The 15,806-nt window shown below is 35.4% G+C and overlaps 1 protein-coding gene across 1 annotated transcript in view; it reads left to right on the top strand.

Moving 5' to 3' along the window:
* The window catches only part of LOC106872757 (proteoglycan 4), a 329,051-nt gene that overhangs the window by 266,779 nt on the left and 46,466 nt on the right, over window positions 1-15,806 (top strand). Inside the window, exons 3-4 of the mRNA XM_052972349.1 lie at window positions 601-774; window positions 13,329-13,439. Coding sequence (XP_052828309.1) covers window positions 601-774; window positions 13,329-13,439 — 285 coding nt within the window. The remainder of the gene's footprint in view (window positions 1-600; window positions 775-13,328; window positions 13,440-15,806) is intronic.

Here is a 15,806-nt window from a genome sequence, read left to right as displayed (position 1 = left end):
TACACATATGGAAAAATACATATACATATTCTTATACATATTCTTTGACATATATATATATATATATATATATAAGAAAACAGTTTTCCAACACTATTGCTATTAGTCATGAACAACACATTACTAAGGTTTTCAAACTTTCTTAAAAAGTAAAGAAAAAAAAATGTATGAGGTTATGAGGCCTTACAATATTTCAAGGTCATCAGACAGACACTAATAAACATTACTAAAACTTGCTAAAACTATCTCTCAGAAGTTAGATTTCAACTTTGGGGACAGGAAATATTCCAGTCTTGGTCAAGCCTATATAATTGCTTTGTTAGAAACAGCAGTCAAATCTTTGCCATATCACATTCATGCTGTTTAAAAAAGAAAGGAAATGATACATTCGCTAATGTGGTCTTTGTTTTACACTGTCAGAAAAAGTAAAAAAAAAAATAAGCAGTCTCAATTTAAACAAGATTGTCTTGATGCTAAATGACAGGTCATAGATTTTGTAACTAACCAATAGTTACAAAATCTATGACTGTCTGTCTGTCATCTCTAGTGTCCAACCACTTCACATGACTACCTAACAATGTAATGTCTTTTTGATTTCAGGAAACGCTAAGTGGCGAAACAAGTGGCACCTCAGCCCTTTTAATCACCTCGAATAAATCGGAACCCTCGAATGAACCCAGCAGCAGCAAAAAGAAAACTGTAACGAAACCTGGCAAGATGGCACAAACAAACATACAGCTCCTGGATGGCAACATTTATGACCTTGAAATCTCGGTAAATATGATGAATTTCTTGACAATTCTCTGGATTTTCTTGATAATCAGTAACTTGATCCTTTAACATTCATAGTACTTTGTCAAATGTAATGCTTATTTACTCATATTGCTTTGAATTAATTGTGCATTTTCTCAGCTTTGACATATCAATGGTGTTGTAGTTTGTACAGTTTTAGAATTACATTGTAGGGTAAGAGGTTGACTTTGACTAGTTTTAATATACAACATAGCAGCCAAGTATCCCTCAAAATCATTCTCTGCTGCCTCAAAAGAAGGAAGAAGATATTGGAGAAAGTAGTCTAATATGCAGCATAATTCATGGTGGTGGTGGTAGTGGTGGGGAGCTGGATATAGTTGGTTTACTTGCTAAAGTTGTTATAGAAATTCCGTATAAAATTTGTACTTCTTATTTCTTTATTGCCCATAAGGGGCTAAACATAGAGGGGATAAACAAAGGGATTAAGTCGATTACATCGACCCCAGTATACTGTGGTTAATTCATCATATATATTTTTAGTGACTTTTAGCCACTTTAACATATTTATTGTCGGTGCAGGAGAAAATGGCTGTGTAGTGAAACTCCAGACAAGCAGGAACAAGCCTACAGGTCGGTGTCTTCATGACTGTGTGTATAGTACACGGAATATCGTTCTCATAAGCATAACTTTCTCTTAGTGTCCAACGCTTTTGAACAATATTGCTTCTTTGTTTCTCATTCACTCAGGCTATCCACCCCACCTCTCTCTCTCTCTCTCAAATTATTTTATGATTTAATTAGTGTAATATATGACGTACATCATGTTAGTGAAGTGGTCTGGTTTATGATGGGCAATAAATATCTCTATGGGGCTTGCTGTTTAGGAAAAAAGATTTCTCATACTTCATACCTTGTTCTGAGGCAGATATGGGCATCCTTTTTCGAGAAGCGGGCTACATGAGACATGGTTCATAATTAGACAGGCTGTACTACTACTACTACAAAAAAAAAAAAAAAAAATTGAAGGCAGTTTTTCGTGAGGTGTGTGCCATTCAAGAAGTCCCACAAGGCCGAAGTTTGTCCATGATTTAATCTAAAATCAATTGTACCGTTACTAAACCAACAAAAGAGACTCTATGCTAGAAATAGCAGCCAAATATCCTTCAAAATCATTCCCTGCTGTCTCAAAAAAAAAAAAAGATATTGGAAAATGTAGTCTAAAGTACAGTGTATTTCAAGGTGGTGGTGGTGGTGGGAGCTGGACAGTCTCGACTGGAATGTCTGATTATAAGCTTGCTCAAGTAGTGCTGAGAAATCCCCCAATGGAAAGAATGATAATTCTAGAGATTCTATTTATAGATATACAAAATACTTATATTTAAAGCGTATGGTTTGCCATTCTTTTACGCTACCATTGATAAACTTCTTTTTATTCCATTTTATTTATTTATTTATTTATCTACTACAAGACGGCAGAATGATTTTTAAGGGTATTCAGCTACTATTTTTAGCATAATGAACGGTTGTATAAAGGCGCCTCGTCGGCTTGATGGCATTGATGTTGTAGACAACACTTAAATAGAATGAGCGCTACAATTTTTAATCTACCATTACGTAGTATTTTGACTAGTTTCAAAGCATGTAGAAGAGCCTGGTTGATAAAAACATTTTGTTCAGTCAACTCCTCGTTCTGACGATTTGTTTTCAATGGAAGCACTGTGGCCGACAAAATAAGTACTTTGCCCATTTCGGATACTGATTAAATTAAGTATGCACCCATGTCCTATAAATCTCTCTCGCTCTGTGTGTGTGTTTTATCTTTTACTTTTTTCAATCATTAGACTGTAGCCATGCTGGGGCTCGCCTTGAATTTTATTCAAACAAATCTATCCCAGTACTTATATATATTTTTTTTAAAGCCTGGCACTTAAATCTATCTTATTTGCCAAACCGCTAAGTTACAGACCATGAAGCGTTTCACGTTTCGAGATTAAATTTCGGTGAATATACTAAAATCCCTGTACTAAAAATAAATACCAGACGTATACTGGAGTCAACTTAGACTCAGTGTCTATTTATCTTTCCTTTACAAATGGTTAGCTTTGGATCTGATTCAGAAACCGCAGGAAAAAAAAAAAGGGTAAAAAATTTGATCTGTTTGAATGGAAACCCTACAAAATTTGAAGGAGGTAAAGAATACAAACATCACCCGTTTTCAGCCTAACAAAATCCCTAACCCTAAACCCTGGGTGTGCGTATTCTTTACCTTCGCCGAAAATTTGAGTCTGTTCGACTTGTGTTAGAAACTATTTCCGTGGGGTTTTTTTTTTTTTCCAATTCCATTCCGGGTTGATAAAATAAAATACCAGTCATGTACTGGAGTCGATACTATCAACTAACCTCTCTCTTCTAAATTGGAAACAATTATTATTATCAAGCTGACAGGGTCGTTGACACACCAGAGAAAATGCTTAGCAGTATTCCATTTTACTCTTAACGTCCTAAGTTCAAATTCTGCCCAGGTCGACTTCGCCTTTCATTCTTTCGGTGTTGATGTAATCAACTATTCGCTACCCGAAATTTTAGTCTTGGTGTATATTATAGAAAGGATTGTTATTCACACACCGCATTATACACATGTATATTTACACATACACACACACTACGTCTATTTTAGTAATTGAATGAGTAGGACAGTAACGAAATATGAAAGATATAAATATCCGGTTACTTCGAAAGAGTATCTTATCTATCGTATTTTTAATTATTATTATTATTTTATCTAAATTTCAAAATTAATCAGTTTAACATATCTTGACATACGGGATGTACCCCCCTCCTTTCTTTAAGCTCTCCCGCTGTTGTTCCTTCCCGCTTCTCTCCATTTCTCTTGTGTAGCTGTCAATGAAACTATTTCCTACTGCTGGTTCCATTTGAGGTGGTGATGATGATAATAACGATGATGTATTTATCGTGGGTAGTTTCGGTCTGTTGACAAGAGGTGTGGCTCGACGCCATGTTTGATCACTCATTATTTTTCGTTTTTACAAATCATTTTTAGTTCATAGATTTGTTCGTTTAATTTTAAGGTGACCAGGAAACCGGAACGGGATGTTGTGACATGCATGCTGTTTTCATTTGATAAATGTTGTAAAATGTGGAACGGCTTTCAACCGAGTGTTAGTAATGTTGGTGGTGTTTGTGGTTGTTATACAAACTTAGCACATGATTTAAACAGCTGGGTGCTGAATGATTCAATGTTGAAATTTCGGTAACAAATTTGTTTATTTCCAATTTCGATTTCCGTTTCAAACAACTTACATCGTTAATGTTCATGGTTAAGGCATGAAAATAGATCTCCGTGTTCCTTATCCTTAAGACGGTGGAGTTTCGGAGTAGGTAGCTTATTTCATGTGGAAGAAAAAGGGGTAAGGAATTGAGAATCCGTTTTCTTCCACTTATAACTATTCTTCTGTTTCATAGAACTGGAATTATGGTTCTGAAAGAAATTTATTCCCCAAATCTTAATTGCTTATATTTTATATTTCGCCCCCCTTTTCCCGTTCTTTCTTTTTTTTCTTCCCTCTGATGTAGTAACATCCTTTTCGAAAGTCCGTCGTATGAACTTCACTTAATTACGTACCAGATTTAAAATAAATATCTGGATTTCTTTTCCTTTTTGTTACACCTTTTCTTTTTATTTTCTCTCCACCCCACCCCACCCCATTTTCGTGGGTTTGGTGATAGTTTTGATTGACTTTCTATTCATCTTAGGAAAACTCTTGAATTGATCAAATGCTTTGAAATAAATAAAGTGTTTTGAGTTTAAAATAACGCCGTGATCCAGTCAGGTCTGGGGCCCCACTGTGCAGCTTTGCCATGCTTACAAGCAAGCTTCTTTCCTGACGGTGTAGCTACCTGACCTCGTCAATGTGGCAGCGAATAGCTCTCAGCAAACCCTCAATTCTTAATAAGTTTCTCGTCGCTTCATACATAACATGCCCATCAATTAGTAGCTCAATGACACAAAACAAAAGCCTGAACTTTTGACATGTGTGTACGCCTTCTATGGACGATCCCGACCTACCTGTGTTATCTACCTGTCTATTCATCCTATTTAACATACTAACATACCGGCAGGTGGAAAAAAAAAACAAACATTATCAAAATAAAAAATATGTAAACAAAATTTTCCTTTAAAACCAAGGGAGATAACTCCAATAAATTCTGTTCAAAATTTGGATTTGATGTTTATTGGAGCAGTTCTGTTTTTTAAAGCCAACTTGTGTAAGCAGGATCTTCAGCAAAGCATATTTTTCCTAGAGGACAAGACTAAGGGCGATTAAGCTATATATATATATATATATATTGAAAGAAATGACAACAAAAGAAAGAAAGAGACCTCGATATTGTGTAAATAGAGGAATTTATCTGTAAAAGTATGTGACACTACCGAACATATTTTTGCAGGTATATATAGAAATATTTAAAAATTGAGAGAGTGTAGTAACACTGATAAGTATTAGGGTGTGCAATGCACGCACATACACATCATACTTAGAAAGTATGTTATTCTTGAAGGGAAGGAAGTGAATATTTTACAAACGTGTTAAAGAAATTTCAGAGTGCAGGATGGTACAAAACTACCTTCACATTTCAAAATTCAGATTTTTCTCCTATTGTGCAGCACACTGTAACAGTGAACTGTTGTTGCAAGCTGGACGGATATTTCCAAAGCTAGACTGACTGACGATTCAATGTCAGTATTTCCTCCACTTGACACTGTTTCGTCTGCCAGTTGATTCGGTGTTCCAGTGCGAGTCTTTCAAGTTAAATATTAAAACCAGAAGACCAACATGCTTAAAAATACTCGGACGTCAGTACAGTTTCTAGCTAGTTCTCTGGGCACACTTATCTAAATTGCTATCAAGTGTCTCCGTTTCTTTCGTGTTAATTGGTCCTTTAATGCAGGGTGACTTCATTTTTCAAGATCCAAATAGGGTGTCTGCCTTTGTTATACCAAAATATTTATTTTTTCTCACATTCTGTCTCTTAGTGTTATTTGTTACAAGGATTTTGTCCCTTGGTTTTTTTCATCGTTGTTTATAAGCTGCATCAGTGAAGAATATACACAGTGAAGAATATACACATCTACATGCATATATACACAGTGAAGAATATACACACATATATACATGCATATATAAGCTTTATATAGTTTCCAAATATATAGGAATCTATTTCTCTAGAAAATATATCTTACCATCTATGGTTTCCTATGTTTATAAGTTGCAGCAGCAACTTGTAAGTTTAATATTAACTACACTAATTTTCTAAATCTGCTATCATAATCCTTCTCAGTTTAGAAAACAGGAAAAATACGAGCACTGTATCTCGCATTCCTATTCTATAGAATAAGTAAGCATTCAAAAATGTTTTAGAGTCACAGACCATTTCCTCACCATGCACTTCAAGATACTGTAATTTCTGCTAATTCTCATACACACATAAAATTAAGCAAATAAGAATGGAGTCGACTTTTCAGTTATGTAACATGTTTCCTCAAGAATAGCTATTTATATGCTTATTGATATATTACATAATAGAACGTGTTTGAATTATGAGCACAATATGGTGCAATTTGATACATATATATGACCAATTATAATTTTAATAAATTTGCTGTTAAATTCTATAATTTTATCAGTTTTGGTTGTTTGATTGTAGCCATACCAGGGTTTAAGGATTTAGTTGACTATATTAACTCTATAATTAGTATTTATTGACCTCAGAAGAATTAAAAGCAAAGTCAACATAAATGGGTATCTAACTCGGTGTAAAAAGGTTTGTAACCAAATGCCACAAGTTATTTTGTCTTAACACAAGCAGTTCTGCTATCCACTGCACATATTCACGAAATGTAAGCACCTACACTGACATGTTGTTGCACTTTCGTTAACAGTAGCACACCATTTTCTAATTACTAATCTAGAATGATAAAAAAATACCAAGACAAGCAATAATTTGTGTAGCTCTTAGTTTTCTCTGGGGAGTGGAGTTACGTCTGTAAACTCTAAGATATATGTGTATAATCTTGTGTTTTTGTTTTTTTTTAATTTTTGGGGTAACTTTGCAAGAAATAACAATTAATAGCATGAGTCAAAGAAGCGTTGGTGTTCACGCATACATATCGTTAATACATCCTCAGAGAGAACTATGTCAAAATTTGGGTTTTGCAGAGTGTTGTGCTGTTGTTTTGCTGGTACTAAACTCAATATTGAGTTTCTCTCTCTCTAGCTGCTAGGAAGTCAGGTACTGTGCAGTTACACAGCAAGTAGTATCTCTTCTCTTGCATTTAATAATTCAGCATGTTGTCTGTTATTAAGTTACACTTAAGAGATTGCATTAGGTGTTTGCTAGACGTGTTCTTTTAGTTTAATGATTATCTGAGGGAGGGACACCGGCAGATAAATTCCTCTTCTCTTCTTCAAATCTATTAACTTATATCACCAGTATGCTTTATGTTCATTAAGCCACCTGTATATGTACTGGTTCTATATTTACATTTTCAGTTTCTATCTCATACTTTTCCTGTTTTCCTCTCTCTTCTTTATCTGTCTGCCTATCTATTTAATCTCAGCATATCTCTACTTCTGACTGTTGGCTGACTGCACCCACTTTTGACCATCAGAGTAAACTACTATTACATACAATCTAAAGGTCATTGTGTACTTAACAAGGACTGTTCTTTTACCTGTATTCAATTGACTCATCTTTCAACTCAGCTGTGTCTAACAATAGGTTCCTTGAGCCATGTATTTAGTAGATTCAAGCAACTAAAAGCTCTCTGACAAGTTTAGGTTTCAAATCTCATATATAGTAGTATTTTTGGCTATGAATTCAATGAATAGCTTTGAAAAGAACAGGTTCTTACAGACAGTTTGTCTCTTTATATGCCTACATAAAACCATTTTTCAATGATATTTCTACAACTTGGCTTTTTTCAATACATATTACTAATAAGGTGACAGTCAGGTGGTATGAATAGTACAGTACAGAACTTTTATATCCTACTATATTTCCTTTCTTGTCACCAAATTCATCATCATCATCATCATCATTATCCTTTAACATCTGTTTTCCTTGCTGGCATGGGTTGGACAGTTTAAGCAGAGCTGACAAGTGGGAGAGCTGCACCAGATTCCAGTCTGGTTTGGTTTGGCTTGGTTTCCATGGCTGGATGCCGTTCCTAATACCAGCCACTCTACAGAGTGTGCTGAGTGCTTTCTATGTGGTGCCAGCACGGGTGTTTTTATGCGGCACTGGCGCATAGCTTTTTACTTGGCACCGGCACAGGGCTCGTGAAGGACAGTTCTTCTTGAGTACAGCTCCGATATAGAAACTGCTATGAGAGCAAGATCATCAGCATTATAGTAGTCCCCAGGGGCTGCCAGTTTTGAATTCTTCTGTTATGGCCTAGAGGACAATGATCAAAAAGAAGGGGCTTTCAAATCCTTCCTTTTTGGTTGATAAAATAAGTACTTGTTATGTGCACTAGAAAGTAGAAGGGGGCTATGTATTGAACTGTCAGTATGTCCTTATGTTTAAGTCTTATCTTTTGTTTGTCAATTGGGCTACGACCATGCTGGGGCACTACTTTAAAGGATTTCGATGAATCTTTTGACCCTGATACTCCGGGGTTTTTTTAAAGTCTGATACTTATTCTTTTGGTCTCTTTTTGTTGAGCCACTAAATTATTAGGGTTGTAAACAAACCAACACTGGTTATCAAATTGAGGGGACAGACACAAAGGCACATACATTCTTAAATTATATATATGCATATATATATGATGGATCTTCCATGCAGTTTCCCCTCTACAAAATTCACTCATATGACATTGGTTGACCTGGGGCTTCAGTAGAAGACTCATGCTCAAGATGATGCCCGGTGGGACTGAACCCCATACTACATGGTTGCGAAACAAGCTTCTCAACCACACAGCCATACCTAATGTCAATCAGGACTTCAGCTAAGCAACTTCACAAATACACTGAACTAAGAAACTGAAACTAAATATCATGTTGATTTTGATATGATATATTTAAACATTCGGACTTGTTAAGCAGCATGTTGTGTTAATTAAAGAATCTAGTTAGCTCTGTTTAATTTGGTTGCCTGTTGTAAAGGCAGCTGCAACAGTCAGGTATAGCTAGCTGGTCTCTCCTTTCTCCATATACAGTCATAGTATGAGGAGTAGTGTTGGAATTGTACGTGGATTAGTAGGAGTCACAGCTGACCAAATCAATACAATATCTACCTGTTAAACTCTTATTTTTTATCACTGGTGCTGCAGTATCGACCAGTTCACCCAGCTGTTTATAGAGTGTGGTGTATCCCATGTGTATCATCAGTGTGGAATATCCCACCGTTAGGAGCAGCAGTATGTTTACTGATTTGATTAATGGGAGAAGAAAGAATCTTTGTAACTTTTTAATAGTATTTTGAGCAATGTGATTTGTTTTTCATGTGTATATATATATATATATATATATATACACACACACACTTTATTTGTGGGTTAATAAGGCAACTGATGATTTTATGTGAAGTGATCTTCACAACTGTTCAAGCGTGCCTCATGGAAGTGTTGGTGCTTGTCTCCATTTTGGATGAGAATACATGAGGTTACACATGACTGAATGGGATATGAAAATAAATACACAAATCACAGGGTGTAACTTATAAGAATGTCTTATAAAACTTTTTGATCTGATGTTGTAGAATTATTTAAGTAGCTTCGAGTAGGAAGTTTATTGAAGGAAATTTGGCTGCTACATTGGGCAAGTGAAACAATCTCAGAATTCCCAGTTTATGACAGTGTAGAGTATCTCCCTGCCTCAAACTTTACAATTAACATATGATTTGATGTCAGGTTTTTGGGCAGTTTTTATTATTAAGTTTCAATGATTGTTGTTTTAAATGCCAGAATATAAATGCCATGTCAATTTTTATATTCAGAACACAAGAAAGTTGTCAAATGCCTTCTCTGATAATTTGTCGGCATGTCGTTTATTTCTATAACAATCAAATATATTTGTAAAAATTCTTTTAAAAGTTTTTTTTTTAAAATGCAGTTGTATTCAAGTTGCTTATGTGAAAAGCCTTTGGATGGTCCATCAATGTACCTGAAATACCAGTTAAATCTTAGTCACACCCTGTTCATTCAAAAATACAATAAATTTTTTATATTGTATTAGTGACACTGTGTCTGGGAGGAAGAAAAACATTAAAAAAAAAAAGACTGGATGATCGTGTCTAAAATACCTTTGATTAAAGATCTTGGTCAGGGATGTCTCGGGGCTAAATAACAACCTGTGTTTATAAAAAAAATTGATCCCCATTTTTGTTTTCTTGTGAAAATGGAGGGGTATGTAATTATTAACCCTTTAGCATTTAAACCGACCTATCCAGCTGAAATATTTAACTTGATTTATATTAAAACTGGTCAGATCCAGCCTCCCACTCCTACCCTGCAATATCATTCTAAAAATAAGTATTACATTTGACAGAGTAATCTGAACACTAAAGGGTTAAAGTTTCTTCTTGAAGTATAGGTACTTGAGATGAAGTGTATGGTACATAGAATAATGTTGTTGTCACAGCCACAACACAAATGTTTAACTCTAGTTTCAATAATGTTAAGTAGATGAGGAAGCAATCATCATCATCATCATCGTTTAACGTCCGCTTTTCATGCTAGCATGGGTTGGACGACTTGACTGAGGACTGGTGAAACCGGATGGCAACACCAGGCTCCAATCTAAATTTGGCAGAGTTTCTACAGCTGGATGCCCTTCCTAACGCCAACCACTCAGAGAGTGTAGTAGGTGCTTTTACGTGTCACCTGCACGAAGGCCAGTCAGGCGATACTGGCAACGGCCACGCTCGAAATGGTGTCTTTTATGTGCCACCCGCACAAGCCAGTCTAGGGGCACTGGCAACAATCTCGCTCGAAAATCCTACGGAGGCCAGTCAGGTGGTACTGGCAACAGCCACGCTCAAAATGGTGCATCTTATGTGCCTAATAGAGCAATAATTTATTATGTGAAGACGCATGGCTCAATGGTTAGAGTGTCATACTCACATTCATAAGGTAGTGAGTTCGATTCCTTGACTGGGCTGCGTGTTGGGTTCTTCAATAAGACACTTTATTTCACATTGCTTCAGTTCACTCAGCTGTAGAAATGAGTTGCAAAATCACCGACGCCAAGTTGTTTAGGTTTTTGCCTTTCCTTTGGATAACATCAGTGGCATGAAGAGGGGAGGCTGGTATGTATGGGCAACTGCTGGTCTTCCATGAACAACCTTGCCCAGACTTGTGCCTCAGTAGAGTAACTTTCTAGTTGCAATCCCATGGTCATTCATGACCAAACTGGGTATTTACCAATTACCCTAATTTATTATAGGTAGTTCTTTCTATGAAAATGTTATTTTCCAGCTGAATAAACTGAAGCAGTGTAGAATTTTTTTTAATTAGGGGACACAACAAAGCACCTGAAACAGATTGAAAACTAATGAATCATTAATGAGTTCATTAAGAAAAACATTAATTATAATTTCAATTCCTTAGTTACTATTTGCCTCCCTAAGGTACACAATTTTGCACATGTGTATAAATGGATGTTCTCTGTGTGCTTATACCAGAAACATGTAGGCACAATAAATGTATGTGTATACTACCCAAGATTACTAACCTAGGCTTAAAGATTTTTGTATAGTTTCCAACAGAGAGCTGGCTGTTAAAAACTTTTTGTTGTGAGTCTGTAATCTTCATTACATACTTGCAAGTAGAACAATTTCTTATTGTAAATCTAATTATATAAATAATAAAAAAAAAGACCTAATTTAATATCTTGTTCCCTATATAGGCACAGGCATGGTTGTGTGAGTGTCTTTGTGTCTATGTTTGTCCACCCACCGTTGCTTGACAACTGATGTTGGTGTGTTTACATCCCTGTAATTTAGCAGTTCAGCAAAAGAGACCAATAGAATAAGTCCTGAAGTCAATTTCCTTGAGTAAAAAACCACTTAAGGTGGTGCTCCAGCATAGCCACAGTCAAACGACTGAAACGGGTAAAAGAGTAAAAGACTTATTCTTTCTATTCTTTCCCTTTTTAGTCATTTGACTGCGGCCACACTGGAGCACCACCTTTTAGTCAAGCAAATCGACCCCAGGTCTTATTCTTTGTAAGCCTAGTATTTATTCTATCGGTCTCTTTTGGATTTAATTACTTTATTTTTCTAATCCTTTCTCTGGGTGCCCAGTGGCATCTTTTTCATATATTTTAACTATTTCCACATAAACTGTTGGTGCCATTTAAGTTTTGCTAATTCATTGTGCTTTCTATTAACTGTTCAACTATAAAATTGAAATAGTATTTATATTCAGTCAGACATGCAAAGTAGCATGCTTTGCATGCTTTACTTACATGTCTGTAGTTTAGTGAAATTTTCACTGGTGAGTTGGATGTTGAGAAATTCATTTATCGCTCTTATTGTAACTTCTAATTTTCTCGGGTACCACTTTCTGTACAGTAGAACTGGTTATCTGTCTGTCTGGTTATTCATCTGTCTTAAGTATTATTTGTCTGTGCAATCAGATCAGCAAAACAATTTAATGACTTAATAACTATTATTCTAGTTTCTGCTAATAGTTTTCTTAATCTCAATGCTATTTTGTCTATCTTACATTGTTTTCAACATTAGTCATAAATGCAGTCCCCTACTGTTTTAGTAACAGAGAAACACCAATTAAGTCCAGTTGACTATGCATATTGGGGCTTTTTTTTCTTTTATTTATTTTTTTCCACCCCTCATACATATAAATAAAAAAAAGGTCAATGAATTCTAGTGACACAGCTGGCAAGTGAATAGTGACAAGAATGCCAACTTAAGTGCAACTGGTTCTTTTCTTGTCACTGTCACAGCTCTACGTCCTTAATCAAGTCACTTAACTCTCACTGTTACAGTCCAACACATTGTAAATAGGATACAATGAGTGGATATATATATGAGGCATGAAAAGCAAGAACACCACAAATGCCATGTTTGCTTACAGTGCTCAGTTTTATTTTACCTGTGATCTTGGAGACTTTGACAACAAACTAGTCTTTGATCTTTTTACTAAAAATTACCATTGGATCCACAGCTTTGGTTTTGCAAGTATGATATTGTGTGTGATGACTGATGTGAACATCTAACACCAATTGGGGTATCTTTCATCATCACCGTATAACATCCGTTTTCCATGCTGGCATGGGTTGGACAGTTTGACAGGAGCTGCATTAGGTAGTATGATTTCTACAGCTGGATGCCCTTCCCAATGCCAACCACTTTATAGAGTGTACTGGATGCGTTTTACATAGCAACATCACCAGTTCTTTATAAATATAAATCTTATTCTTTTATAAATATAATCTTTTGTGTATATTGTTTAGATCTTTTTAATAATATTTTTGCTTTGAATTTATTAATTTATTTGTTTTTTTTTTGTTTTTTTTTTTCTTCTTCAGAAAAACGCTTCAGGCCAGGAATTGTTTAGTAAAGTATGTGATCATTTGAATCTTCTTGAAAAGGATTACTTTGGCCTTACCTACATTGATAAGGAAAATAATGATATTAAAGTAAGTATTTTTTTTTAAATTAACTTTCTATTGTTGTATGTCCCCAAATCAAACATCTTCAAGGAAATCTTGAATAAAAAGAAAGTTAATTGCAAAAATTTTTGAACTAATAAACTTTAGCAACATCATCATTGACAGCAATGTCATTTTTAATTTTAACATCCACTTTTTCATGTTAGCATGAAGTAGGTCTATGTAATCAGTATTATCTTCTGGAGAATCTTCTTCTAATGGCAATTCCTACTCTCTCTCCTGGGGCTTCCTGAGATTTCTGCCATCAGTTCGTTTTCACAATTCCAACTGAATGAATGTACTCTCTGATTTACTGGTCACATTCTTTTAGTTAAATGTAGCTTATCCAAGTATAAGCTTAGATTAAATACCACCTAACAAAAGTATTTTAGGTAAACTCCCAAAAGACTTGGTTCGTCTTTGGGGATTCTGTTTAGGCAAATGGGTGTCTCCAATTCATATTCTTTGCTCTGAAGCAATAGTTTGTTTGTTTTTTTTTTTTGGTTTTTTTTTTCCAGATGGCATTTCAGTTTTGTAGATCCTCTTTTGAAAAGTGACAAGACAGGCCATGTCTTTTGGGATTTTATCTAAATCATTTTAGTACTTATTCTGATAAGCTACAGTTAACTAAGACAATATGGCCAGTACAGCAGACATGACGTTCACCTATAAGTTCTTGTGTTGGTTGCTGTTTGACTTGGTATATTTTCTTGTGTTAACGCTTTGATAATTTTTTTAAAGATATATTTTGGTAAAATGTATTCAGTTGTGTGATTTATTTACTGTTTTTTTATTTATGCACCCTTTTCAAGCCTAGTCAGGCTCATGGTCCCGGTTTCCCGGTTTCTATAGCGTATGTGTTCCCCCCAGCTGGACAGGACGCCAGTCCATCGCAGTGTTACTCAAGAAACAGGAAGAAAGAGTGAGAGAAAGTTGGGGCGAAAGAGTACAACAGGGGTCGCCACCACCACCCTGCCGGAGCCTCGTGGAGCTTTAGGTGTTTTTGCTCAATAAACACACACAACGCCTGATCTGGGAATCGAAACCGCGATCCTCCGACCGCGAGTCCACTGCCCTAACCACTGGGTCATTGCACCTCCACATTTATTTACTGTACTTTTCCAAAACTCATTAATATCTGTTAGTTAAAATATTTTACTATAAATTCATAGGACATTTATTACAATCTTCTTGAAGACATAGCCATAGTATGTTTTAGGAAAACTGTTTGACGTATTCATGTAAGTTCATAGTATTGGTTTTTTAACTTCAGTTTCTGTAGCAATAAGCAGATAAAATAGATTTCTGCTGGTCGAAATGTTTGTCTCTTCTGTTTTCTAGTAACTTTCTCAGAATATCTAAGAACCTGTGATTGGGTTGCCATCAAACAGCCTCTAATCCCAGAAGGCCTCTATCACAGACAAAGCCATTCGCTTCAGGGACAATTTCTTTGACTAAAAAACCTCTTTAAGGCAGTGCTCTAGCATGGCCGCAATCAGATGACTGAAACAACTAAAAGAATTTGGATGATGGTCATGGTTGGAATACCTTTCATCATAAGCCTGTGTGATCAGAGTTTACTTAGTGCCAAACATGATCAACAAATTGGTCATCTTTTGAATTTGTTTTGAATGGAGGAAGGTTTTAGGATAAAAGAAAAAGAACTAGTTCAGGTTGTTCTACATTTCTTTCTTTCTTCTTATCAATAATAGATATTTTAATGAATAGGCAATTATATATGGTGTTGATAATTTCTCTTGATCTATGAACTAAGTTGTTGCTATGTATTCAGATTAGCAGTTACATTAGCTTGCTAGCAACAAAATTAGCTTTACTTCATCTCTTTCCCAGAATAACAAATAGCTCTCTTACAATCATATTTAGTCAATGTAACTGCATCCATTTCCTCTGGTTATTAATTATATAATATTGTGCGATATTGGAATGTGTTGCTTGTACTGTTGACTAATATTTCAAATCACTTGCCACTTACCCGTTTTAAGTTGGACAAAATGAAATGCTTTTCCTCACGTAAGGTAGTTTTATTAAAGTTTGAACTTGTGACTAGATGGTCAACAAACCAGTTTCTCAACCTCCATTGTCTCTGCTGGTCCCTATTATATTTCAGTACTAGATCAATAAAGAAACAATATGAATTCTGCTCTTTATTTGAAGTGAAATAAGATGCAATATTTGTGTCTGTTTATTAAAGCTTGTATTCATCTAAAATTATTACATCATTCTTTTCTCTATTAAGAAACATCTTAATCACATGGTCTTGGGTTCAGTCCCACTGCATGGTACCTTTCGCAGGTATTTTCTTTACTATAACTCCAAGCTGGCCAAAGCATTGTG

The sequence above is a fragment of the Octopus bimaculoides genome, chromosome 13 (genome assembly GCF_001194135.2).
Source record: "Octopus bimaculoides isolate UCB-OBI-ISO-001 chromosome 13, ASM119413v2, whole genome shotgun sequence".
NCBI classification, from domain to species: domain Eukaryota; kingdom Metazoa; phylum Mollusca; class Cephalopoda; order Octopoda; family Octopodidae; genus Octopus; species Octopus bimaculoides.
Note: the sequence above shows the minus strand (reverse complement) of the source record. Positions and strands in the feature narration are given on the sequence as shown.